The sequence below is a fragment of the Megascapheus bottae genome, chromosome 30 (assembly GCF_031878675.1).
Source record: "Megascapheus bottae isolate mThoBot1 chromosome 30, mThoBot2.hap1, whole genome shotgun sequence".
NCBI classification, from domain to species: Eukaryota; Metazoa; Chordata; class Mammalia; order Rodentia; family Geomyidae; genus Megascapheus; species Megascapheus bottae.
The window spans coordinates 5078238-5105873 of record NC_143538.1 but is presented as its reverse complement, the minus strand read 5'-3'; the positions used below and the strand labels follow the sequence as shown (position 1 = coordinate 5105873).

Below are 27636 nucleotides of genomic sequence, written 5' to 3'. Positions count from 1 at the left end.
AGCTGCACCCCTGGCTTTATCTGAAGGCCACTGCCATATTGACATCATAGAGTATCAGTCAGCTACAGCTACAAAGATTCCAAAGAAACACTACCCTCAAATGTATAAAGACTTTAACCCCCACTTGGCACTCATTGCTTCTCCAACCCTACTCTACACAGCAGTAATTAAAGCCTGCTGTGGTCTAGTGAGGTCTCTGCCTCCTTGCCTTTGGTCTGTTTTCTAATCGCCTGCACCTGACTTCATTAATTTTTCACTAGACCACAAGAGAACATTGTTCTTATTATTACTTTATTGTTTTAGAGGTGATACACAACAAGGTTGCCTTTACATAATGTCAGAGAGTAAATACATTTTGTTCTTTTTGCTTAGTATCATCTGTTCCCTCCTTCTCTCCCATTCCTTCCCCTCATCTCCACCCAGGAGCTTTTCGCCCATTTTCCACTGATTCTGTGTCTTTCCCTCCTCTCCTCCTACCCCAGATGTCCACATATATACACTGTATATGAAGTAAGGAATACAGAGCCATAGAAAAATGAAAAGGCAAAATGAGAAAAGGTCCTTTGTCTCCTTATCTTTGGAGTTCAGTTCAGTATGTGTATTTATTTTATATACATATGAAGAGCTGTTTGGGTACTGCGCCTTTGTGATTCTCTCCTAAGACTATATAGCCTTAGACTATCTCTTGTGGTCTCACCATATATAGGTATCTAGCATCCTGTATCATTTGTCATATTCTGTATCATTTGGCCTCTTATATCAGGGACAACATGTGCCATTTGTCTCTCTGATCTTGGCTTACCTCGCTCAACGTGATTCATTTTCCTTCTTTGCATTTCCCTGCAAATGCCATTATTTTATCCTTTGTACTGACTGTGTGAAATTCCATTGTATATAGGTACCGCAGTTTTGGGGTGAATTTCATTCATCTGGGTTGTTTCCCTATCTTGGCTATTGGGAACAGTGCAGCGTGGCTGTGCAGGTGTCCTTGTTCTGTCGTGGTTGGTGAAGCTCAGGGTAGATACACGTTGGAGTGGTGTGGCTGGGTTGTGGGTCTGTGGTTAGTTTTTTGAGGAACCGCCAGACTGCTGTCCAGAGTGGTTGTATTAGTTGACAACATTAGTTGACAGTGTGGTGGGCATCCTTTGTCTCCACATCTTGCCATCATATTGTTGTTTGAATTCAGAATACTGGCCAGTCTAACTGGGGGAAGATGTTATCTCAGGGTTGTTTTGATTTGCATCTCTTTTATGGCCAGAGATGAACGTTTCTTCATGTGGTTTGGGGGGGTTTTGGGTTTGTTTTCATGGATCCACTGGGAAGGCTGGGTGATGCACAGGCTGGGAGCATGGAATGCCAGCCTTACCACCCACACTTGAGCAGGTCCGGCCGGCACTGGCTGCCAGTTTCTGGCGCTGGCAGAATGCCTTTTCTGCCTCGGGCCACAGATTATTCAGGATGGACAGAATTCCAGTGCATCAGCTAGTAAAAGGGTATTCGGCCCTATCTGGGCCCCACGCTGGTGTGTGAGAGTTCCCATAGCAGAATACCATAGATGAGCAGAAATGACTTGTGTTGTTCACAGTAGTCCAGGGCTGGAAATCTGAGGTCAGGTTGTCAGTGCAGTTGTCACATCTTCTGAAAGTGCCCACATGGCCTCTCCCGCTCTGATTCCTCAAGTCCTGGCCTGTTTTGACCAGGTCCCGGGCTGGCTATGTGCATGTCTGTGTGGCTGAACCATTGGAGACAGAACCATTCCTGGGGCCTCCCATCCCTTCTTCTACTGTCTTTTCTTGCCAGTTGTTGGAGCTGGAATTCTGTGCCTGATACTTTCACTTAGCTTTTTCTGCTCAAATCTGGCCCTCTCCCACTTGAGCCACACCTCTGTGTCTGGCTTTTTGCTGGTTAATTGCTCCTTCCTTCCTTCTGTTTTTTTTTTTGCCCGGGCACTGCCCCTGTGCCTTCTTGTGCTCAAGGGTAGCAACTCCACTTGAGCCACATTGCCACTTGCTACTTTTTCTGAGTAGTTGATTGGAGATAAGAGTTTCATGGATTTTACTGCACAGGCTGGCACCGAACCACAATCCTCAGATCTCAGCCTCCTCCTGAGTAGCTAGGATTACAGGTGGGAGCTACCAGTGCCTGCTAATTCTGTGTCTTATTATCTGATTCTTGCTGTGTCCTCTTGACTGTTTGAAAGGGAGGGTACTGAGGATGAATTCTACGAGTATGCTAAGCTCACCTCTGCCACTGAGCCACACACCATCGGTTCCTTTTCTGCTTTTTTTTTTAGATTATTTAATCATTTCATAGTAATTAATTTTATTTCAAGTTACCGCTTAAAGGTTATTTGTGTTATCCTATGTTTTGTTCTCTCTTGGTTGCTGTCAGAACTACTAACCAAGACTTTTCCACCCTTAAGCTTCAGTTTTCTGTAGCTGGGATATGATATGTCAAGTATACCTTTCTCTTATTATTATTAAAGAATTTATTAACATTGATTTTTACATCCTATTTCAAATGACATGTTTAACAAGTATTCAAGAAGGGAATCTATATACAATCATAGACTCTTAATTTTTAGAACATGATCAAAATTAGGCTAAGGGTTTGTAGATCATAGATACATATTAATCAATGTAATAAAACATTATGTCTATAGAGTCGTAAGTTTTTATGTCTGTGTAGTTGTGTTTATATTTCCCATACTATGCCTATATCATTGGGTATGCAAATATTGAGTCCTTGCTCTTGCACTGTTTGGATCTAATAGCCACATATTAAGGATACCATGCACCTTTTGTTCCTTTGGTCTTGACTTGTCTCACTGAATGATTTGCTCTAGATTCATTCTCTTATTTTTATGATTTATTTTCTAGACTTCAAAAAAATTTGCAAGGAAATTACAATTTAAGAAGTCTACCTAATTGGCCTGGAGTTTGGCCTAGTGGTAGAGTGCTTGCCTAGCATGTACAAAGACCCGGGTTCGATTCCTCGGTACCACATACATAGCAAAAAGCCGGAAGTAGTGCTGAGGCTCAAGTGGTAGAGTGCTAGCCTTGAGAAAGTCCAAGGTCAGTGCTCAAGCTCTGAGCCCAAGCCCAGGACTGGCAAAAAAAAAAAAAAAAAGTCTACCTAAGTGTTCAATGTGTCTTTAAAAAAATTGTCAGATGGGGCTGGGAGTTTTGCCTAGTGGTTAGAATGCTTGACTAGCATGCATGGAGAACTGGGTTCGATTCCTCAGTGCCACATACATAGAAAAGCCAGAAGTGGTGGTGTGGCTCAAGTGGTAGAGCACTAGCCCTGAGGAAAAAAAGCCCAAGGACAGTGTTCAGGCCCTGAATTCAGTCCCCAGGCAAAAGAAAGAAAGAAAAATTGTCAGAGCCAGGCGTGGTGGCTCACGCCTGTAATCCTAGCAACTCTGGAGGCTGAGATCTGAGGATCAAGGTTCAAAGCCAGCCCGAGCACAAAAGGACCTGAGACTCTCATCTCCAATTAACGTCTAGAAAACGAGAAATGGGGCTTAGCTCCAAGGTAGGGGGCTAGCCTTGAACTGAAGAGCTCAGGGACAGCACCCAGGCTGTGTTCAAGCCTCATAACCCACACAAAAATAAATAAATAAATAAAAATTGACAGTTCTAGACCTGGGAACTATCTCTGAGCTTTTTTACTCAGTTAGTACTTCTACTTAAGCCACAACTCCATCTCTGCCTTTTTGAGTGGTTAGAGATAAGAGTCTTCAAGGATGCTCACACCCAGACTGGCTTCAAACCACAATCTTCAGATTTCAGCCATCTGAGTAACTGTAATTATAGGCATAAGCCACCAGCCCCTGGTTTTCCAGTGTTTCTTACTAAAGTCACTCCTTTTGTCATGCTTCCCTCTCTTGTCTGCCTCCTCCCCCACCCCCAAGACTTATTTTACTTCCTAATACACATGAAATATTCTGGCTATATTTGATCCATTTTCTGACTTTCTCCTCACCCCTCAGAAATCTTGCTTCAGTTGTTTGATTTTATTCAACTGTTAATAATTCAAAAGATTTACTCCATGCACTTTCACTCCTCCTCTTTATACCATACTTCAGCTAAGTAAATCATGTATATAACACGTGTGCCTCTGTGTTTTTACGAATGGTAGGTCTGTGATCTATTTATGAAAGAAAATATTGGCACTTTGTCTTTCTGGGCCTGGCTGGCTTCATTCAGGATGGTATTTTCCAGATTTATCCAGTTTCTTGCAAATCACATAATTCTTTCTGATGACAGTATAAAATTCCTGTAAATATGTATGTGTACGTATATATATCTGTTTCGGATTCTTTGATCCATTGTGCGACATCTAGGCTGTTTCCATGCTTTGTCTATTGTGACTTCGCTGCTGTGAACGTGAGTGTACAGGTGGCTTTGTTTCATCCTGATGTACAACCTTTCAGATAAATGTCTACACGTATGGCTGCATCTTAGTGGTTCTGTGCTTAGTTTCTTAAGGAATCTCCAGACTGATTTCCACAGTGTTTGTATACTAGTTCAACAGGTTATTCCTGCCAACAGGATATTAGGGTACCTTTCTGTGCCCCACGTATCTGTTTGTATTCTTGATGGTGGCCATTCTGAATAGTATAAAATAGAACACCATTATTTTTGTTGATGTTGGTGGTGGCTTTAAAAAAAAATTGTTTATGTTTGTGCTAGTTCTGGGCTTCAACTCAGGGCCTGAGAACTGTACTGTTCCTGGCCCTTGGTGCTGAAGTTTAATGCGTTCCCACTCGAGTCACAGCTCTGCTTCCTCTCTCTGGTGGTTAACTGGCGGTTAGACTATCAGGGACCCTCTTGCCTGAGCTACTTTGGAACTGTGATCCTCAGAACTCGGCCACGGAGGAGCTAGGATTACAGGTGTGAGGCACCAGTGCCCAACCTTCACTGAGAATTCTTCCTCTGAAGCTGTTTGGATTTGGGCTTCCTCCTTCAGGCTGTGGCTCAGCGTTTGTTCCATCTGCAGTGCTGTGTGGCTCTGCCCTGCTCGGTGCCACCCGTGGCTGTGGGAGATCTTTGGTTGCAGACAGGTGAAGCCCATGTGCCTGGGGCTTCCCTTTGCAGTTCTTCAGCTTGTAAGACAATTCTGACTACTGGGACCCCAAGGATAGCATACCCAGAGTTGTTGCCCCATCTGGCTTTGAACTTGGGCGTCTGTGTGTGTCAAAACATTTTGAGAACTTAATGTAGGACCAGAGAACTCTCCCTTAGCTTTTTCACTCAAGGCTCTACCACTTGGGGTCACATCACCGTTCCTGCCTTTTGGCTGATTATGGAGTTAATTTCCCAGACTTTTCTGTGCAGGCTAGCTTTGAACCAGACTCCTGAATAGCATGGATTTCAGTAATCACCACTGGCACCTGGTTTGGTCAGTACCATCTTTTTGTCTGCAGCCAGGTATTAGGAAGAGATTCAGTATATTGTATAGCCCACCAGTTAACACTTCGGCTTGGAACCCCGCGTAGCTAGCGGCCCATGGACCCCATTCTGGCTTGGTGCTGTCCACTAAGGATCAGTCCAGTCCAGGATCAGGGCCAATTAAGTGCTTTCTCTCTCTTGGTAACAGCCACCACCCTGGCTCCCTGCACGCTCACCCCCTACCCGTGACTGCCCAGCTTGTGGTCCCTGTATCAAGGCCTCTTGATTTGCAGGGCAGCTGAGGCGGGGGCTGTGGTTCTTGTTCTAGTCCAGGATGGCTGCCCAGGTGACGCTGGAGGATGCCCTTTCCAACGTGGACCTCCTGGAAGAGCTGCCTCTGCCAGACCAGCAGCCATGCATCGAGCCCCCACCATCCTCGCTGCTCTACCAGGTGAGGCCTTGAGCACGGGTGGGGCAGGCAGCTGGTGTGGCCCTGAGCTTTATGTGACCCTTTACTTTCTCTTCTCTTTTTAGCCAAATTTCAACACCAACTTCGAAGACAGAAATGCATTTGTCACCGGCATCGCAAGATACATCGAACAAGCCACTGTGCATTCAAGCATGGTAATGGAACTCGTTGTTGTTGTTCCAGTACAAGTGCTTGAATTCAGAGCCAGAGCATTGTCCCTTAGCCTTGTCTGCTCAAGATTAGCACTGGACCACTTGAGCTTCACCTTCTGGCTTTTTGTGGTGAATTGGAGAAAAAGAGTCTTAAAGATTTCCCTGTCCTTGTTGGTTTCGAACTGTGATCCTCCGATCTCAGTGTCCTGGAGTAGCTAGGATTACAGATTCAAGCCACAGGTTCAAGCTTCCCAGGTCCTCTTCTTCTGGGCTGGGTAGACTTGTTACTACTCTATGTCTCAGGCCTGACTAAGTATGAGTGGAGCTGAGGGAGACAGAGTGCCCATGGTGTTGGGCTGTCTGGCCTGCTCAGAGATCGCTAAGCGTCATTGACACCCCTCTCCACCCTGCAAGAGCTGTGGAGGGGGCATTCAAGGTGGGCCTGTGCCTGGTCATCCGCTTCTTAGCGGCCTGTCTTTTGGCAGGCCACAGCACCCCAAATCAGAAAGGCTTTTGGCCCTTTGTCTAGATTTCCCTGACTTGGAATCTCCTTTTTCCTGTTCACCTACCTGCCTTCTTCCCTCTCCCCTCCTCCTCTTCTGCACTGCCCCACTCCCCCCCATCCCTGTGTCCTGCAGAATGAGATGCTGGAAGAAGGCCAAGAGTACGCTGTCATGCTGTATACCTGGAGGAGCTGCTCCCGGGCCATCCCTCAGGTACCCTGTACCACCATTGCTGCCCCCATCCTGCCCCAATCCCCCACAGGCCACGCCCTCAACCCTAGAAGGCCACACCCCCATTCCACAAGGCCACACCCCTCACTTTCCCTGCTTCCCCAGCCCAGCCAGTGGGAGGGAGGCCCAGTTTCAGTAAGTCCCTTAGTTTCACCTGGAATGAAGTCTCCGTGCTTTTTAAACCTCCTTCCCAGGTGAAATGTAATGAACAGCCTAACAGAGTGGAAATCTATGAGAAAACTGTGGAAGTCCTGGAGCCTGAGGTCACGAAACTGATGAATTTTATGTACTTCCAGGTAAGCCAGCAAAATAAGTGAAGGAGGTCAGTGTCGAGAAGCAGGAACAGAGAAGTGTGATTTAAGGTCCCAGCTTGGTTCAGCCAATCAGAGAAAACTCTTGTTTCTTCCTCTGTCCATTTGAGAGTGAATCTATATTTCCTCCCAAGAAACCTATTATTTCCTGCCAGTTCCAAACATACTGTGGATCTGATACTTTGGGCTTGCTTCCTTCTTTCCTTCTTTCCTAGGGTTTGAATTCAGCTGTCCCTAAGCTTTTTCACTCTCCAGTTCCACTCCAGCTTTTTTTTGGGGGGGGGGGGGGAGTAATTAATTGGAGGTAAGAATCTCACAGACTTTCCTTCACCAGGCTGGCTTCAAACCATGATCCTCAGATGTCAGCCTCCAGAGTAGTTAGGATTGCAGGTGTGACCCACTGGTGCCTGGCTGGTCTGGGTTTGCTTCTTCTCAGTCTCTCCCCCAGCATCCTGGGGACCCTTCCCAGGGGTTTCTCATGAACCTTTGGGGAGGCCTAAGTATTCCCAGAGGGGACTTACTAGTTCTACAAAGAAGTCTTTTGGAAATGGATAAAGATTTTTAACTGTTTTCCTCTGACCAGGAGATGATTTTTTTTATTATTTTCAAAATTGGCAAAAAAAGAAAAATCTCCCCTACTTTTCCACCACTGAAAGCTACAATATCTTAGTTGTTGGTTTTGAGTTGGTTTCGGGCCTTCCATTCTCACTTGGCTTTTGTGCTCAAGGCTGCTCCATTTCTGGCTTTTTGGTGATTGAGGTAAAAGAGTCTCACTGACTTTTCTTCCAGGCTAGCTGTGCCTCCCCTCAGTAGCTAGGATTGTAGCTGTGAACCACCAGCAGTACCTAGCACAGTTTTGCTGGGTAACTTTGCTGGGATAATCAGCAAATTTGTAAAAGTCTTTTACTTTAGGGATGTAGTTGATAGCATACAAAATAATAGTTGTGACATAGTAAATGCCTGGAAATTGCTTTAAAGACAAGTCTCCGAGTCCTAAGGCAGTCCTAGAGCCTTGGTGGGATAAGCTTCAACTCAAGGCCTGGGTGTTAAATCCCTTAGCTTTTTCACTTAAGGCTGGTGCTCTACCACTTGGGCCACACCTCACTTCTGACTTTTTGCTGCTTCGTTGGAAATAAGAATCTCTTGGACGATCCAGAGTAGGCTAGCTTTGAATCATGATCCTCAGATGTTAGTCTCCCGAGGAGCAAGGACTCTAGGTATGAGACAAGGGTGCTTGGCAGGGTTGTTATTTTCCCAGTGAATAATGGTGAGTGTGGGATTGGGCTGGAAGCACACTAAGGCTTTGATGCACCGCTGATGGTGTGCCTTCTGTCTTCCCCTCAGAGAAATGCCATTGAGCGTTTCTGTGGGGAGGTTAGACGTTTGTGCCATGCGGAGAGGAGGAAGGACTTCGTGTCAGAAGCCTACCTGATCACTCTGGGCAAATTTATCAACATGTTTGCCGTGTTGGATGAGCTGAAAAACATGAAGTGCAGCGTGAAAAATGACCACTCCGCCTACAAGAGGTGAGTGGGCTTCCACCCTGGACGGGCCGCAGACCCACCCAGAGGGGCTGTGGCTAAGGCACCCTCCCACGAGCAGATGGTCATGTACAAAATGCAGACCCAGCTGGGCACAGATGTCTCACACCTGTCACCCCAGTGGTAGAGTGCTCACCTTGAGCAGAAGCAGCTCAGTAGAATAATGCCCAGTCCCAGAGTTCAAGCCCTAGGACCAGGAAAAACAAAACGAAGTGCAGACCATGCTCATGAGAACACAAGTTTTGGGCTGCAACCACATCTGGGCAAGGAGGCAGATAGATTCCTCACCAAACTGGGGCTGGAGAGCTGTGCTCTTCAGAGACGAAGCCACCTTCTCTTCTCATCCTTTGTGGCCGGAGTGTCCTATGGAGGCAGTGTTGAAGCTTGACCATCTCCGGGTCATTAAGCCTCGGGATGGTCCTCTGGACAGTTCTCTGCCTAGAGGCTGGTGGAGAAGTAGGCTTTTGCTATGGCAAAATGCCTGAGGGAGTCTAACTTGAGGATGGAAAGGAGTTCTGTGAGCTCTCAAGTTGGGAGGTGAAATCTCCAGCCAGCTGAACCATCCCCTCTGGCTGCCTCCATGGTGAGTGAGTGGTAGAGGCATGCGCAGAAGGAGACTCCCTTTGAAGCTCTGTCCTCACATATCAGCCTCCTGCATAGCTAGGGTGATAGGCGTGAGCCCAGCCACGCGTGTGCCCCCCCCCTTTTCTGTCAGTGTGTTCACGCCTGCTGAGGTGGCTTTTGCTTTGTAGGGCTGCTCAGTTTCTTCGAAAAATGGCAGACCCACAGTCCATTCAGGAGTCGCAGAATCTGTCCATGTTCCTGGCCAATCACAACAAGATCACACAGGTAAGGCCCTGTGCCCCACGCATTGCCCGTGCGCGTGTCACCCCCGGGGCTCACGGGCTTCTCTTCTGCTTCAGTCTCTGCAGCAACAGCTCGAGGTGATTTCTGGCTACGAAGAGCTGCTGGCAGACATCGTGAATCTGTGTGTGGACTACTACGAGAACAGGATGTACTTGACGCCCAGCGAGAAACACATGCTTCTCAAAGTACGTGTGACGGGGGGACAGCTGGTAGCACGGAGCAAACACAGCCGTACACAGAGGCTGTAGTCATCGTGTGGTCCTGTTGTTCTGCCATCACCATGTGTTGCTTCATGGTCCAATATGGCTGCTTGAGCTCCAGCTATCATTTCTGCATATAAAAAAACAAAAAACACTCAAAGGTGTTAAGGATACAGATAGCAGCTCCTTCTCTACAGGCAGCCACAGATTGACCCCAGAAGGTATTCAGGGCTCTAGAAAGGTCTGAATCAAGGCTTCTCTCAGTATTAAGCTGCCTTTAGGCAGAGTTGTGTGACATCCCCTTGTTAAAAATATGTAAGGAATTGGTGCCAGGATTCCTTCCAAAATTGATGGGCGCTCAAGGCCTTTAAATAAGCATACGGTCTGGGTACATTCTCCCTTCTGCTTCAAGTCATCTAGAGTCCTTTGAAGCTTTGTCCATGCAGTGTAAAAGCTATTTGATTATTTGGGGATTAATGACAAGAAAAAGGGGTGTATGCAGTCAGCACAGATACAGAATTTTTTGGTTGTGTGTCTAGTTTGTTCTCGGACAGACCAGGTCCAGGTGACCCTACTTTACAATGTAAGGGAGTAGATTTCCTCCTTTGTATTTTTTTAACAGCTGGCTGGGAAACCATCAGGCCCTTTATGGTTTCAGTGGGGAACGCCTGCAGTCTGAGAACCAGCTATAAAATCTTTTATGTATGTATCTGTACGCTGCCAATACTAGGACTTGAACTGAGAACCTTTTTTTTTTGGTGGGTCATAGGGCTTGAGCTAGGTCTGGGTGCTGCCCCTGAGCTCTTCAGCTCAAGGCTTCTGCCCGACCCTTGAGCCAAGCCCCACTTCCTGTTTTCTAGAGGTTAGTTTGAGATAAGAGTCTCAGGTCCTTTTGTGCCCCAGCTGGCTTTGAACCTTGATCCTCCGATCTCAGTCTCCTGAGTAGGATTACAGGCGTGAGCCACGGGTACCTGGTATTTTAAAAAGGAGAGTGTCTTGTGGTTTGAAAGTTCTCCGCTGTATCAGGGTAACTCTGTGTGTATAAATTCACAGCTCTGAATATTCCTGCATCATCTTGTGGTTTTCAGGTCATGGGATTTGGTCTATATTTGATGGATGGAAGTGTCAGTAACATTTATAAACTCGATGCCAAGAAAAGAATAAACTTATCCAAAATTGACAAGTATTTCAAGGTGAGTTTTGTATACATTTGACTTTGGTATGGTTCTGGCTTATTGATCTCTACCACTAGGGGAAAATGTTTCTACTGATACGTGCAGCTTGAATACTTGCCAAGTGAATCCCAGCTTGACTGTGATGGATGCCAGGATATGCAGAAAGAAGAGGGGACCCTGAGCTCATTCTCCCATCTGCAAAGGTGGCTGGTCTGTCTTCCTGCTCTGCCACATTGATTTGCGTGACTTAAGTTTTTTTTTTTTTTTTTTTTTTTTTTGTCAGTCCTGTGCTTGAGCTCAGGGCTTGAGCACTGTCCTTGGACTTTCTCAAGGCTAGCACTCTACCACTTGAGCCTCAGCACCACTTCCGGCTTTTTGCTATGTATGTGGTACCGAGGAATCAAACCCGGGTCTTCATGCATGCTAGGCAAACACTCTACCACTAGGCCAAACTCTCCACCCTGTGTGACTTAAATTTTATATGACTAGAACCTACTTTTTTTTTCTTTTTTGTATCTGGTTACTTGCACTTAGTCTCTGTTACAATAATCTTTGCAGGAACCTGGATTTGCTAAATTAAAAAAAAAAAGTTTTTAAATTTGCCATTTAAAAACTTTTGTTTGTGTGGCCTATTGCTCTGTTGTTCTGCAGCCTTATTCAAGTAATAACAGTGTGGGGCTCTGTCCTGGTGCAGTCTGCCCGCACTCTAGTACCATGCGGTCTTAACTACTGCAGTTTCTCAGAGGCATGCTTATCTTGAAAAGAACATCTTCCTGTTTTGTCTGTCCAGATGGCTTTAGATGTCATCCTTTGGAGAAACAATTCAGACCTTAGTTTGGTGATTTATACATTAAAGCACTTCCCTCTACAAAACGGATTGGGAGGGGCCGGGAGTTTGGCCTAGTGGTAGAGTGCTTGCCTAGCATGCACGAAGACCTGGGTTCGATTCCTTGGTACCACATACATAGAAAAAAGCCAGAAGTGGTGGTGAGACTCAAGTGGTAGAGCTCTAGCCTTGAGAAAAATCCAGGGACAGTGCTCAGGCCCTGAGCTCAAGCCCAGGACTGGCAAAACAAAAAAAAAAACAAAAAAGAAACTGATTGGGATTCCACTGAATGCACTGGTGCCAGCTAGAAGTATAGCTCAGTGGTGGAGCTTTTTTTAACATGCTGGGTTTGAAACCCAGCACCACTAAAAATTTGGAATAAAGCAAATACAAACATCTCAAACCTTCCAGTACATAAAAATGAGCATTTGCTCTGTTCATTGAGAGTAAGTCCTTTTTGCAGGGTGATAAAGCTTTACGTATACACTTTTTTAATGCTGTTGTAAGTTATTTCTTTAAGTTTTCAGTGTCTACTCAGTTGTTGCTGTTACTGAGAAACTCGGCTGATTTGGTGTTCACAACTGTGTATGGATCAACAGCATAGATGAATTCTGATTTTTGAGTGCTTTTTTTTCTTCCCCATAGTTTATTCTCTTCAGGGTGAACATAAAGTCATTTACATCTTTTTTTTCGGTTCTGTGTTTTGCAAGGGGCAACCTTCAGTTCAAACTACCTATTCACATTACTCCTTTTCTGATTAATGTATTGTGTGACTAACTGTTCATAATTGTATTTTTTGTTTGTTCTTTGAATACAGCAACTTCAAGTTGTTCCACTGTTTGGAGACATGCAAATAGAACTGGCACGATACATCAAGACCAGTGCCCACTATGAGGAGAATAAATCTCGGTAGGAGGAGAGTAACCTGCAGAGAGCCCTTTCTACAACAACCAGGCCACTCCCTATGTGTGACTAATAGAAGTACTATGCAAATGACCAGCAAGCCAGAACCCACTTTTCAATACTAGCCAATACTTTCAGCACTATTTTAGAACATTTTTATCATTCCATACATTTCTACAGGGTTATAGAATGTCGAAATGTAAAATACACTCAGTGAAACCCCAAGGACAGTGCTTAGGCCCTGAGTTCAAGCACCTGGACTGACAAATAATAAAAAAAAATAAATACTCAGTGCCTTCTAAAGAACCCTGCAAAATACATACGGGTATCCTAACTGTTTTACAAAGTCAGCCCTGGTGTATCTAATCAACTTGGGCCTCTTTTTTTTGTTGTTTTTGTGACACCAAAGGGTATTGTAAAAGGATATGGCATCTCTATGACAGATTTGACAGGGAAGATGTAGCTCACAAATCTTGAAATGTTTTTTCTCTGACCCTATATAGAAAAAGTTGGCTAACTTCTTTATTTATGGGTCTATACTTCACTATTTCATATGAACCTAAACACACATGCTTGTTAAAATATCTATTTTAGAGATATTATTGTACCATTTAAAGATTTATTTTTTGTGGTGGTAGTGGGCTTGAACTCAGGACTTTGCGTTCCCGCTTGGTTTTTTTCCTCCAGTCTAGCACTCTTACAGTAACACTTTTGGCTTTTTTCTGGCTAATTGGCAATAAGAATCTCACAGGTTCTTCTTCAGGGGCTGACTTCAAACTCAGTTCTTAGATCTCAGCCTCCTGAGTAGCTAGGATTATAAGCATGAGCCATCAGTGTCCAGCTGACAAAATACTTTTTGTTGTTGTTGTTGGTGATGGTGGTCATGGTCATCATGGTTATGGGGCTTGAACTCAAGGCCTGGATGCTGTCCCTGAGCTCTTTTGAGCTCTTTTACTCAAAGCTGTCACTCTACCACTTGAGCCACAGCACCACTCTGGCCTTTTTCTGTTTATGTATTACTAGGGATTGCACCCAGGGCTTCATGCATGCTAGGCAAACACCCTACTGCTATGCCCCCTTGCCAGCCCGCAGCTGTGGTTTTGATAACTAATGTATCTCAGTCGGGTCAGTACATATTCCAGTGTTGTCTTACATTCTTTTGTTGTTGTCTGATTTCAACAATTCTCTCAAAATATAAAATCTGTAGCATATGCACAGTGCCTCCAGCTGCCCTGGTCTTGGCAGTGCCTACACGGCGTGCCAGCCTCCCTGTGGGTAACGCCGGCCTCTGCCTCCCACCCAGGTGGACCTGCACGTCCTCGAGCAGCAGCCCCCAGTACAACATCTGTGAGCAGATGATCCAGATCCGCGAAGACCACATGCGCTTCATCTCGGAGCTGGCGCGCTACAGCAACAGCGAGGTATGCCCCCCATGATGCCCAGAGCCCGGGCAACAGCGAGGTATGCCCCCCATGATGCCCAGAGCCCGGGCAACAGCGAGTTATGCCCCCATGATGCCCAGAGCCCGGGCAACAGCGAGGTATGCCCCCATGATGCCCAGAGCCCGGGCAACAGCGAGGTATGCCCCCATGATGCCCAGAGCCCGGGCAACAGCGAGGTATGCCCCCCGCGACGCCCAGAGCCCGGGCAACAGCGAGGTATGCCCCCATGATGCCCAGAGCCCGGGCAACAGCGAGGTATGCCCCCCATGATGCCCAGAGCCCGGGCAACAGCGAGGTATGCCCCCCATGATGTCCAGAGCCCGGGCAACAGCGAGGTATGCCCCCCATGATGCCCAGAGCCCGGGCAACAGCGAGGTATGCCCCCCGCGACGCCCAGAGCCCGGCCAGCCTGGGGCGCCAGGGTTATTATGCACGCAAATACTCACTTCTTAACATTGATTCTGTTGGGTCTGGGAGTTTGGCCTAGTTGTAGAGTGCTTGCCTGCATGCACAAGACCCAGGTTTGATTCCACAGTACCACATACCTAGAAAAAGTCAGAAGTGGTGCTGTGGCTCACATGGCAGAGCGCTAATCTTGAGAAAGCCCAAGGACAGTGCTAGGCCCTGAGTTCAAGGCCCAGGACTGGCAAAAAAAAAAAAAAATTACTTTGTTGCTGGTAGTGCGGTTTAGACACAAGGGCCTTAGCACTGTCCCTTAGCTCTTTTGCTCAAGGTTGGTGCTTTACCACTTAAGCCACAGCTCCAGTTCAGCTTTTTGGTGGTTAGAGATAGTTTTACAGACCTTGTTTTTTTTTTTTTTTAAAAAAAAAAAACCTCTTTTAATGTGTGTGTGTGTGTGTGTGTGTGTGTGCGCGTGTGCGCGCGTGTGCGCGCGTGTGCGCGCCTACCCTGGAACTTGAACTAGGGTCCTGGGTTCTGTCCCTGAGCTGTTTTTGCTCAAGGCTGAGTCATAGTTCCATTTCTGGTTTTTTTTTTTTTTTTTTTTTTTTTTTAGTAGTTCATTGTAGATGACAGTCTCATGGACTTTATCTGAGGCTGACTTTGAACTCATCTCCTCCTGAGTAGCATGAGCCTCTGGTGCTGGTACTGGGCCTTCAACTCGGGGCCTAGAGGTTCAAGGCTGGCACTGTAACATTTGAGCCATATTTCCACCTCCCGCATTTTGGTGATGAACTAGAGATGAGTCTCACTGGCTTTTTGTTTTTAGCCCAACTGGCTTTAAACTATAATCCTGAGATCTCAGCCTCCCGAGTAGCTAGAAATGCAAGCCTGAGCTCCAGACTCCTGGCTTGTTCTTTGTTTTGATTCTGGCAGATCTGAAGTAGTAGCTGGTTACATTTGGGGTTGGTATTTCCCTGTTGACTTATGACCACCATGTTTTCGTGTGTACATTGGCTCAGTTGTAAGCCTTTTGTGTGGAATCTATTCAGGGTTAAGGCCGTTAGTTCAGTGCTAGAATGCTAGCCTTCCACATGAGAAACCTTAGAATCTGTGTTCAGTTCTACGGGGATAAAGGGCACGGTAGTGCATTCCTGTAATACCAGCACTCCAGAGGTGGCAGCAGGAGAATTAGGACTTGGTAAAAAATTTTTTTTTTTTTTTCCCCAGTCCTGGGCTTGAGCTCAGGGCCTGAGCACTGTCCTTGGACTTTCTCAAGGCTAGAGCTCTACCACTTGAGCCTCAGCGCCACTTCCGGCTTTTTGCTATGTATGTGGTACCAAGGAATCGAACCCAGGTCTTTATGCATGCTAGGCAAGCACTCTAACACTAGGCCAAACTCCCGGCCCGGAGAATTAGGACTTGGAAGGAGAATTGTCAGAAGTGAACAAACTCCATTGAGATCCTCTGCCCATTTCTGGATCTTTCGCACCTGTGACTTTGGGATGGGTTCCTGGAGTGGATGGGTGGATGGGGGGTCCCCTCCACTTGTGGTTTTTCTTCTGATGGTCACGCCTATGTGCCTAGGTGGTGACAGGATCGGGCCGCCAGGAGGCTCAGAAGACCGACGCCGAGTACCGGAAGCTCTTCGACCTGGCTCTGCAGGGCCTGCAGCTGCTGTCACAGTGGAGCGCTCACGTGATGGAAGTGGTAGGTGCTACACCACATCTCAGCCTCCCGAGGAGCCAGGAATATAGCTGGAGTGGCCACCAGCGCCCAGCGCAGCTTTTCCTTTCATGTGGACTGTCTCTCTTCCCCTGTCTGTCCACACCAGTACTCTTGGAAACTGGTCCACCCAACGGACAAGTACTCCAACAAGGACTGCCCCGACAATGCCGAAGAGTATGAACGAGCCACACGCTACAACTACACGAGTGAGGAGAAGTTTGCCCTGGTAGAGGTGAGAATCCACGTCTGCTTGCCCTTACCTGCGTGGCCTGGCTCTCACAGTCTTCCCCTTGCTTTGTCGGTTGGGTCTGTGCTGACAGCTTCCTGGGCCCAGGTCATCAGCTCCTCCATTAAGGGTAAGGAGGGCAGGCGGGGCTGTTTCTTGGGTTAGGAATACAAGGCGAATGAACTGGAAGGTGGAATCTGCTGCATGAGGGGAGACCCTTTGCTTAGGATCTGGGAGTTTCCTAACGAGGATTAGCGCCCAGCTCTCTGCTCTCTGCTTTCACACTGCGAGTCTCAGCTCTGCGCTGTCGTCCTGGCCCTATTACTAGACGACAGTTGTTAAGTCTAGGAACCATAATTTCTTTTATACTTGTACTTTTTCTGCCTCATTTGAGCTATCCTCACATATTCTTGCTGTTGTTGGTTTTAGTTGTAGGGCTTGAACTCAGGGCCTGGGCTCTTGTCTCTTGGCTTTTTTAAGAAAGCTCAAGGCTGGGGCTCTACCACTTGAGCCACAGTTTCACTTCAGCTTTTTTGTGGTTCATGGGAGATAAGAGTCTCAAGGACTTCTTGCTGGCTCTGTACTGCGACCCTCAGATCTCAGCCTCCTGAGTGGCTATGATTATAGGTGTGAGCCCCCGGTGCCTGGCTAGCTTCACATATTCTAAGCTCCTGTAAATATTCTACATTGTCCTGTAGGTGTTTTTACTCTGCTGTAGCTATGTCCTGAGGTCTCAAGTGGACAAAATCCACCCTTGTCATTCAGAATATTGGCCTAGCTCAGAGCAGAGTGAGTTTATAGAAGCAGGACAAAGGCCAGTCCTAAGAGTACCTTTCTTGGGAACGTAGGAAGTGGTCACTATGAGCCTGGCTGAGTTAACTCTTCCCTGTACAAGGGTCCAACTCAAGTCTTTTGCTTGAGGATATCCAGTTGTGCCAATACTTTTGGTTGAAAAGGTATTTTTTTTCCATTGAAATGTTTTGGCATCCTGTAAAAATCAGTGGATTTGGCTGGGCATCAGTTTCTCCTGCCCATCATCCCTGCTACTCAGAAGGCTGAGATCTGATGACTGATTTAAAGCCAGCCTGGGCAGGAAAGTCACTGTGAGAATCTTTATCTCCAATAAACTACTCAAAAAAAGCCAAAACTGGTGCTGTGGCTCAGGTGATAGAACGCTAGCATTGAGCACAAGAGGCTCAGGGACAGTGCCCAGGCCCTGAGGTCAAGTCCAGTACCTACAAGCACACATGCAACCCACATCAGTGGATGTGAATGCAAGAGCTTATGTCTAGATCCTTAATTCTAGCCTACTGCCAGCATGTCTGTCCTAAAATGATCCATTGTCATAATCTAAAATTATGAATTATGATAAGGCTCTCTTTGGTAATCTAATAATCCATGTCTTGTTTGGTTAATACTTTTTTTTTTTTTTTTGCCAGTCCTGGGCTTGAGCTCAGGGCCTGAGCACTGTCCTTGGACTTTCTCAAGGCTAGAGCTCTACCACTTGAGCCTCAGCACCACTTCCGGCTTTTTTCTATGTATGTGGTACCGAGGAATCAAACCTGGGTCTTCATGCATGCGAGGCAAGCACTCTACCAGTAGGCCAAACCCCGGCCCCTTACTTGGTTAATACTCTTAGCCACTTGTCAAACTTTTATTTATTAAACAGCTTTTGTGTCATTAATTCAAATGTGTCTTTGTTTCTCTCTTTTAGGTGTTTTCTTTTGTGCTTTTGTGTGTGAACAGGCATGATGTATGTTGGGTGGAGATTACTTTCAGCCTTTTGGGTTACTTACGTATTTCTCTGAAGCTGTAGTTTCAACTTCTAGCCTTCTCCTTTCTCTGCTTCTGAATTACGTAATGTTTTCATTTTCATTCAAATGGAATTTTCCCATTTGCTTATTTTAAATGAGTGTTTCCTTTTTTTTGCCCTTTCAGTTTTGATTAGAAAAGCAAAGTCACCAGGCAATTCTCCAGAGGAAACATATCAAAACCTCACACTTGTAATCCTCTACTTAGGCGGCTGAGATCTGAGGATGGTAGTTCGAAGCCAGCCTGGGCGAGAGAAAAGTCTTTGAGACTCCTATCTCTAGTGAACCACCAGAAGACTGGAAGTGGAGCTATGACTCAAAATAGTAGAGCTCTAGGTCTTGGGCAAACAAAGTTAGGGACAGCGCCTAGGCCCTGCATTCAGCCCTCAACCACCACCATCACAAATCAACCCCTCCAAAGAAACACCTCACCAGGAGATCAGGGGAGTGAGTGGCACCGAGACAGTCAGGGTCAGAGTCAAGACTCAGAGTGGCTTGCTGCATTTTTTTTTCCCCAGGCATATTTATTCAGCGCGCCATTGTTGTTGGACAAGTGGAATTTTGGTTGCGGGATATTTTGTCATAATCTTCTGTGACACTAACTTTCCAGCTGCCGTCTTCAAATCTTCTCTCTCCGAAGGCCATGAGGGGGAAGCTGTGTCCTGCTTGAGTCAGATGCATCTGCTGAGATCAGATGTGGGCTCACACAGACTGTGCAGGAGGAGCTGCTTCTGGGAGGATGGGAGTCCAGGGGCAGCCAGACGCATGGTGGGAACAAGAGGACCACCTGCTGAGCCAGGAAGGGCTGTCCCTTGCTTCCTTCTCCCACTGAGAGCCATGTCCTTGGCAGGTGATAGCCATGATTAAAGGCCTGCAGGTGCTGATGGGTAGAATGGAGAGCGTGTTCAACCATGCCATCCGGCACACCGTGTACGCAGCTCTGCAAGACTTCTCCCAGGTGACCCTCAGGGAGCCCCTGCGACAGGCCATCAAGAAGAAGAAGAACGTCATCCAGAGGTCAGCTTCCTTCCCCCTCCCCACCCCCACAATGATAATGATAAGAAGAACCTTAAAAGGAAGTTCAGGCCGGGAGGTGGCCTAGTGGTAGAGTGCTTGCCTAGCATGTATGAAGTCCGGGGTTTGATTCTTTGGTATCACATACACAGAAAAAGCCAGAAGTGGCGCTGTGGCTCAAGTGGTAGAGCACTGGTCTTGAGGGAGGCCAAGGACAGTGTCCAGGCCCTGAGTTCAAGCCCCGGGACTGCCCCAAGGCACATAGTTGGCAAATTACATCAACAAGTTTAAATTGGGCCATATTGGAAGAGCCAATTCCTCCTCTCACTTCAGCTGTCTCTTGTACCCCAAGACCTGATTGTGCAGCTTCCCACTGGACCTGAAGCCTGAGCCCCAGCAGAAGAGGCCATCAGCATCTTGGGATGGGGTCAGTGCATCGTGTGCTGGAGGAATGTAGATCTTGTTGGACAAGAATGGGCTGTAGCAGAGAATTTTTTTTTTTTTATTGGCCTCCCTAGGGCTTTCTCATGGCTACATTTCCACATGACTTTGAGTTCCTGCATCAAATGGACTCACATCCTCTTCCTTCGAGTCGAAGGACTTGTGGGATCATTGTGACTGACAGAGGCATACACCGCTTTTGGCATTAGGTCAGAAAAGGGGCTGCAAGACAAGCACTGGTGGCTCACGCCTGTAATCCTAGCTATTCAGGAGTCTGAGATCTGAGGATCATGGTTCAAAGCCAGTCCATGCAGGAAAGTCCATGCGACTCTCTCATCTCCAATTAACCACCAGAAAAGTGGAAGTGGCCCTGTTGGAATACAGAGTAGAACAAGGCAAAGCTAGAGGATACCTGCTATACCTACTGGAACAAACTCAGTCTCCATTACAGCTTGTGTCAGGAATATGTGTGAGTTCAAGTCCCATGATCAACAAAAAAGTCTGGGCCTATGCAACCTAGAAACATTAAGTCCCCTGTCAGGATCAGGCTCCAGAACAACCCGGGCCTAGCTGCAGCCTGTTCCTCGGTCCCAGAGTGGATTTCTAGACGTTCCCCTTTGTCTCTGAATCAGCATGACCTTAGCCACACCAGCCTTCTCATCTTGGCTCTGCCACATGGCAGCCAGCAGGGGGGAGTCCTGAGGACAGCCCAGAACTAGACCCTGCATCACAGCCCCTGGAGGAGCCAGGGCTTGGAGGCAGAAGCCAGCCCTGACCTTTAAGCACTGTGGTGTAACTTCTTAGCCTGACCGTGCTGTCAGGACACCATGCCCTATAATCTCGGAGGTGCAGCCACCTTCTCCCCCAGCTGCCAGCCTCCTCTAAGCCAGTTCTCCAGTAACGTTTTCATCTACTCCCTTTACTTGGGGTGGCTCCTGAGAGGTGAGCAAGCAATTCTGGAACTGCCACAGAGTCCCAGAGAACCAAGGCATGCTTAGGCTGGTGGTAGATCTGAGTTCCTGAGATACTAGATGCCAGGCAAAAGGCTCTGCAACCACTCAAGCATCCAGGAGCAGGCACTTGAATGGACAAATATATAAACATTTGTTTTAGATCGCCTCTTACAGGATCATATTCCCAATAAGCCCGGACACATGCGCAGTGTGTTCAGTTACATTGGTGACATCTCCTTCCGATAGGAACTCAGGCAGATGGCACTGGGTTCTCAGTTCAGGGTGGGCGTTCGCAATCTTCTCCCTGGCCTGGCATGACTCAGGGCCACCTGGTGTGTGTTCAGGAAATAAAAGCACTGGATTCTGGCTTCGGCTAAGTCACATCTACGCATAGTCACGTCTCCAAGAATATAGTCTTGTGCTTTCAATGTCTTGTTGAAATAGATTATTTCCACATCTCCACCCCCAGAAGAGATTATCTGTGCTTTGTTACTGGCTGTTCTGCAAGTGTGTGCCTCAGGAGAGGAGACGCTTGGGCAGGTCTGCCCCTGATAACTTGGGGGGGGGGGGTCTCTTCAGTGTCTTGCAGGCCATCAGGAAGACTGTGTGTGATTGGGAGACAGGACATGAGCCCTTCAATGACCCAGCCCTGCGGGGTGAGAAGGACCCCAAGAGTGGCTTTGACATCAAAGTGCCACGCCGTGCTGTGGGACCCTCCAGCACACAGGTTTTCGTGCCTTCCATCTTGTATCTGGGCAGGGGCAGGGGTAGGGGGCGGGCCGGGTAGATGAGTCTGGAGTGAAACGATGTCACCATTGTCACACCAATCCCATTCTGCTGTGGCTTGTCTATTATGCTCCTTGTGCCCTCCCAAGTAAATCTGGGACATGGGTTGGTTGAGAAATCCCCGTGATTCTCTGATTCCTTGCCCTTCCGAAATGAATTGACTCCACTGCAGTTCTGGTCTCCCAGAACTTGATGGGTGTTTAAATATACAGTTGTCATTTTTTATGTTGTATCTACAAACGAGCATTCCTGCAGGCATAGATGGGAGACTGCACTTTGCTTTATGCCATGGCCCAAAGCCACCCTTGCTGTCTTCTCTCTCTCAACGTGTCCAGGCCTTCTCCCCAACTCTTAATACTTGATTTTAATATGCCCCCCCCTTTTCTTTTCTTTTTTTCCCCTGGGACCTGGTATATTTTCCTCATCTATCGGAGGCTTTCTCATCTCTGTCAGTCTTCTAGAAAGCAAACCAGTCGAGCACGTGGCTGGCTTTGGATGGAATCTCCTGAGTGTCAGGAGGAAGACACTCGGCCATTCCCATGCATCTGTCCCCGTGTCTCCCACCCAGGCGCGTGTGTCCTGTGACTAACGGCTTTCTCCCGCCTCTCCCCCCTTGTCTGTCTGTCTGTCTGTCTGTGTCCAGCTCTACCTGGTACGCACGATGGCGGAGTCCTTGAGCTCTGCCGAGCTGCTCAGGCAGCTCAAATCCCTGGGCATGGAGAGGCTCTTGCATGTGGTAAACGCGTTTCTGAGGCAGTCCTACACCTATCCACCTCTCTTAACCTTTAGTGGTAAGACATCCTTCGTTTCTTCTGGTTGATGTGTGTGAGGCGGAGGTGAACTGCTCCCGCTGCACGTTGTTCTCTTCCCTCCCAAGAGGCAGCCACGTAGTCACTGAGGCCCCGTCCTCCTTCCCCGGGAGAAGTCGGCCTGGTGCTTGGTTTTGCGGGGGAGCAGTCAGGACGTAGCGGAGCGGTCCTTCCCCGCATGGTTTATCTGAGGTCGGCATAACTAATGTACCGTGTGCATTCTCTTCCCCGCCAACGTCTCCCTCGGATAATACAGCTGTACATGGTGAGAACTATGCTAGAATCCCTCATTGCAGACAAAAGTGGTTCCAAGAAAACCCTGAGAAGTAGCCTTGAGGGGCCCACCATATTGGACATAGAAAAATTTCATCGCGAGTCATTCTTCTACACTCACTTGATAAATTTCAGTGGTAAGAGACAGCGCTGACCAGAGTCTGGCTGGGCATGTTCTAACACTGCTAACACCACGTAGGACGCTTCTGCCTGACCATTCCTTGCCCCGGTCCTGTCTCAGGTCACCCCTATGGTGACCTGCCTAACCTCTGTGGTGGTGGCTCCCTCAGATGTCCTCCCCTTGGCCTCTGCCATGACCTCTGTGGGACTTGACCCACAGGACAAGGACCTGAATAGAAAGCCTTCAAATCCACACGGGGTCCAGAACATAGGCAAAGGGACAAAACTTTACCCTCCAGGTATGGATAAGCAGTGGAAACAGCGCCCCCCACTGGCCAGGCCGTGGACCATGGCAATCGAGCGATACACAGCTCCCTCCACCTGGCACTGGGTGGGCATGTCTGCCTGTTGTCCAGCCATCTGTGTGCTCTGCTCGGAGCTGGAGCCCCCCGTGCCTTGGCTGGGGCGCCGAGGGTATCAGCTGTTAGTTCCAAGAAAGGACAGAACTTTCTACTGTGGCCTTATGGTTTTGTTTTTCGAGTCTGTCTTTATAGATTAGCCTAACCCCCGGCTCCCCAACGTTTACACTTAATACTACATCTGAGACATTGGTGTTTGTATCAGAAAAATCAAGCACAAGATGCGTATCCCTTGTCGGAAATGGTTGGGAAATGGTTCATATTATGGTTATTTTTGGAATATTTGCATCTGTCCCGTGGGAGGTTTTGGGGATGGCCCCGTATGCTTCATACATGTGGCATGAAGGTCACTGCCCAACAGCATATGTCAGCACGTTCCTGATTGCGGTCCTGTAGGATTTCATCACTTACTAATATAAATTGTAATTATCTCTGTCTGTGAGCACATCCATGTCTAATGTGGCCTTCCCATTATGCCACGTGGGACTATATAATTTTGTTTTCATTGTTTTGTTTTCTTCCTGTTCCGGGGCTTGGACTCAGGGCCTGGGCACTGTCTCTGAGGTTTTTTTTTTTTTTTTGCTCAAGGCTCTCTACCACTTTGAGCCACAGTGCCACTTCCAGTTTGCAGGTGGTTAATAGGAAATAAGATGATTATAATAGACTCTCCTTATGGGGCTGAGGGCCTTTGATTCCCCCTTCTCAGATCTCAGCCTCCTGAGTAGTGGGATGATATGTGAGCCACCGGCACCCAGCTAAGAGTCCATCCTCAACTGTACCTTTCAACCATGGTGGCACTTATCTGCCATCTCAGCAACTCATGAAGCACCAATAAGAGGATTACAGTCCAAACCAGTCTGTACATGAAGTGACCCTATCTCCAAATAAAGCACACATTGCTGCCAGAGCGGCTCTCACTGGTGGGTTAGAATACCTGCTTTAGTAAGCATAAGGCTCAAGTTCAACCCTCAGTACTAACAACAACAAAAAGTTTCAGATGAAGGATACTCAGTCTTAGTCTGGTTTTCATTTGTCCCTTTTTCCCCGGAGCCTGAAGAAGGCTGAGATGGCCCCTGGGGGTGGGTGGGCACTGGCTGCTCAGAATACACAGGGTCCGCCCACAGGCTGTGCGTGTAGCCACGCCCATCCTGATCCTGTCTGTCCTGTGGGCCCTGGGTGACCCCTTCCTGCTCATGTCCACGCTGCATGGCTCACAGCTAATGACGGAGGAGCCAGTGCCCTGCACACCGCTCCCCTAGAGCTCTTCTGTGCTGAACCGCTGATCTGTGTGTGGAAAATGACACGGTACTGTCTGAAATCTTTCAAGAAACACTGCACCAGTGCTGCGACCTTTCCCAGCTGTGGTTCCGGGAGTTCTTCCTGGAGCTCACCATGGGTAGAAGGATCCAGTTCCCCATCGAGATGTCCATGCCGTGGATTCTGACTGACCACATCCTGGAGACCAAGGAGGCGTCCATGATGGAGTGAGTGATTCAGGGAGGAGGAAGAGGAGGGCCCGGTTATTCATGTTCCTCCACAGTTTGAAGGACGGAAAGGGATCATGGTGTCTGTATATAGCCATTTAGGAGGCTAAAATTCAGGGGATCACAACTCAAGGCCAACCTGGGCTGAAAATCCGCTAGACCCTATCCCCAGAGGGAACAAAAGCAAAAGCTGGAGGTGTGGCTCATGTGTTACTGGTGAGGCCAAAGCCCTAATTTCCAACCTTAGTACTGCCCTAGAAAAGAAAAGAGGAACTGTGGCTCGAGTGGTAGAGCCCCAGGCTCGGAGGTCGTCCCAGTGCCAGCACACACACCTGAAGATTTGACTGGACAGGCCTTGTAATCCTAGCTATTCAGGAGGCTGGGATCGGAGCACCATTTTGCTAATTGGAGATAAGAGTCTCAGGGATTTTTCCTGCCCTGGCTAGCTCCAAACCATAATTCTTAGATCTCAACCTTCTGAGTAGCTAGGATTATAGACATGAGCTGCTGATGCCCGGCCCTCTTGAAGCTACTGTGAACTATCCATTACATTATTAATATACTATGTTAATAATCCACATGTGTGCAGATCATCAGAACTCAATTTTATTGCTCAAAAACTAGACTCGATACTTGTAAAAAAAAGACTTGCTTGGGACTGGGAGTTTGGCCGAGTGGTAGAGTGCTTGCCTAGCATGCACAAAGACCCAGGTTTGATTCCTCAGTACCACATACACCAGAAGTGGTGCTGTGGCTCAAGTGGAAGAGCTGTAACCTTGAGAAAGTCCAAGGACAGTGTTCAGGCCCTGAATTCAAGGCCCAGGAATGGGGGAGGAGAGGGAAAGACTTGCTAGTCGATAGTGGCTCCTACCTAGCTACTCAAAAGGCTGAGGTATGAGGCTCATGGTTCGAAGCCAGCCAAAGCAAGAAAGTCTGTGAGATTGTTATTTCCGGTGAACCACCAAAGAGCCAGAAATAGTACTGTGGCTCAAATGGTAGAGCATTTATCATTAAGCACAAAAGCTCAGGGACAGGGACCCAGGCCCCAAGTTGAAGCCCCAGGACTGGCACAAAACAGAAGAACGCCTTTCTGAATTTGTGTCTCTTGTGGGACTGACACCACCTCACCGCAGGCCTTCCCAAGCGTACAGCAGGCCCTGGAAGGCACAGCTGCCAGCAGCTCTCCTGTAGAGAAAGACGAAGTGAGAAATCGCCTTAGATGAGGGTTGCATTTCTCTGAGGGCGGGGGCTGAGGTCCCTGATGCGGTGATGCGGTGATGACGGAGGCCAGGAAATGATGGCTGCCCGCTTCTGCAGGTACGTCCTCTACTCGCTGGACCTGTACAATGACAGCGCCCACTACGCCCTCACCAGGTTCAACAAACAGTTTCTCTACGACGAAATTGAAGCTGAGGTAAGAGCCCCCAGCTCTTCATTTCCTTTCATTAAATGGCCCTTTTAATGTCCTATCTCTGACGACGAATGAAATTAAACTTGCTAGCCCTTTGCTTTGAGTTTTAAAGCATGGCCTACATGATAGGCAGAATGCCAGCTTAGCAAGGCACAGGTGGGCTGGGCGCTGGTGGCTAAGATCTAAAGATTGCAGTTCAAAGCTAGCCTAGGCAAGAAAGTCCTTGAAACTCTTATCTCCAATGAGCCACCTAAAAGACAGAAGCGGAGATGTGGCTCAAGTAGAGGAGTGCTAGTCTTGAGTAAAAAAGGCTCAAGGACCAGCAGGCACATAAAGGATACAGGAGAACACCTTTGCCAGCTGATCCTTGCTTCTGGGCATGCGCTGACTTCCCGCCTAGTGGTGTTTGTTTAGGGAACACTAAAGACAACAGAGGGCTGTGGCTGCTCAACCTGTGGAATTTCGCTTCACCTGCCTCCCCACACCCATCTCCTCTCCTCATTGCCTCATTATGGATCCAGTGGTTGTGGTAGTGCAGCTACGAGTGAGGTTAACAAGTAGAGGATTTGTTTTTTTTCCTGGATATTCTCATGCACTAGGCATCCATCCCTGTTCCAGAGGAAGCCTGAGGAGGCACTCTTAGAAAACGGCTCCTGCTAGCTGGGCGCTGGTGGCTCACGCCTCTAATCCCAGCTACTTAGAAGGCTGAGATCTGAGGATCGAAGCCAGCCCAGACAGGGAAGTCTTATGAGAATCTTCTCTCCAAGTAACCTCTAGAAAACTGGAAGTGGTGCTGTAGCTCAAGTGGTAGAGCTATCCCAGGCTCTGAATTCAAGCTCCACCACTGACAGAATGAGAGAGAGAGGGGAGGGGAGAGGGGAGAATCTCCAGAAAGGAGAGAATCTCCTGAGGAAAAAAAACATGGTTTTACCATCAGAAAATTGGGAGTGGTGTTGTGGCTTAGCGTGGTAGAACCCTAGCCTTCAGCTGAAGAGCTCAGGGACAGTGCCAAGACCTAGAGTTCAAGCCCCAGGACCAACCAAAAAAGAAAAAGTATAATTCAGCACTGATTCAAGTAAAATTTTATTTTTTTGGATAAAATATAGTTTAATGTATCAATTTTAAATGTTCCCTTGTAATGGTAAATTCCTTGAAAAGAATATTTAAACTACTTTGAGTATTTCCTACCCCTTCTAAGACATCAAAAGATTGTAATCTTGTAGTAACTAATCTTCTATGTGAATTTTGCCTTATTTTATTAATTTTTGTTGAAATCCAGCTCTATTTTGGGGAAATAACAGTATTCTTAATAAGAATTTACTATTATAAAAATTCCACCTTCATCTGATGTGTTATTTTAGATATAGTAAAGAGTATTTATAATAGTCTCAATTTGTCACCTTAGAAAAGATTCTGAAACCCGGGATAGTGACACATGCCTTGTAATCCCAGCACATAGGAGGAGGTAGAAGACCTTGACTTTAAAGCTCGTCTGATGCCTAGTAAGGCTTAATATTCCCCAGCTTCATGAAAGTAGAAATAAGGAGGATCACAGTTTTAGACCAGCCTGGGAAGGGAGTTGTTAGCACAGCCCGATCTCAACCAGTAATCTCAGTGTGGTCATGAGTAGGGAAGGTTGATAAGATCATGATCCAGGATGGGTGGGCAAAAAAGACCACACAAAATCCCTGAAAGACACTGTCTCCAAATTAAGTAAAACACTGAAGGACTGGGGGCATGGGTCAAGTG

General features: G+C 47.4%; 1 protein-coding gene across 2 annotated transcripts in view; it reads left to right on the top strand.

Moving 5' to 3' along the window:
• Cyfip1 (cytoplasmic FMR1 interacting protein 1) overlaps positions 1 to 27636 on the top strand; it is a 51058-nt gene that overhangs the window by 9614 nt on the left and 13808 nt on the right. The window contains exons 2-18 of one of the 2 annotated variants that reach the window (XM_090321383.1): positions 5722 to 5844; positions 5928 to 6017; positions 6653 to 6730; positions 6943 to 7044; positions 8404 to 8585; positions 9353 to 9449; positions 9524 to 9652; positions 10756 to 10860; positions 12486 to 12577; positions 13875 to 13992; positions 16000 to 16122; positions 16247 to 16372; positions 19028 to 19194; positions 21165 to 21312; positions 22015 to 22162; positions 24320 to 24476; positions 25794 to 25890. In XM_090321383.1, the coding sequence (XP_090177509.1) occupies positions 5728 to 5844; positions 5928 to 6017; positions 6653 to 6730; positions 6943 to 7044; positions 8404 to 8585; positions 9353 to 9449; positions 9524 to 9652; positions 10756 to 10860; positions 12486 to 12577; positions 13875 to 13992; positions 16000 to 16122; positions 16247 to 16372; positions 19028 to 19194; positions 21165 to 21312; positions 22015 to 22162; positions 24320 to 24476; positions 25794 to 25890 (2076 nt within the window). In that variant the 5' untranslated portion in view covers positions 5722 to 5727. Of the gene's footprint in view, positions 1 to 5721; positions 5845 to 5927; positions 6018 to 6652; positions 6731 to 6942; positions 7045 to 8403; positions 8586 to 9352; positions 9450 to 9523; positions 9653 to 10755; positions 10861 to 12485; positions 12578 to 13874; positions 13993 to 15999; positions 16123 to 16246; positions 16373 to 19027; positions 19195 to 21164; positions 21313 to 22014; positions 22163 to 22436; positions 22591 to 24319; positions 24477 to 25793; positions 25891 to 27636 lie in introns of those variants that run through there. The other variant, XM_090321382.1, reaches the window with a different exon arrangement.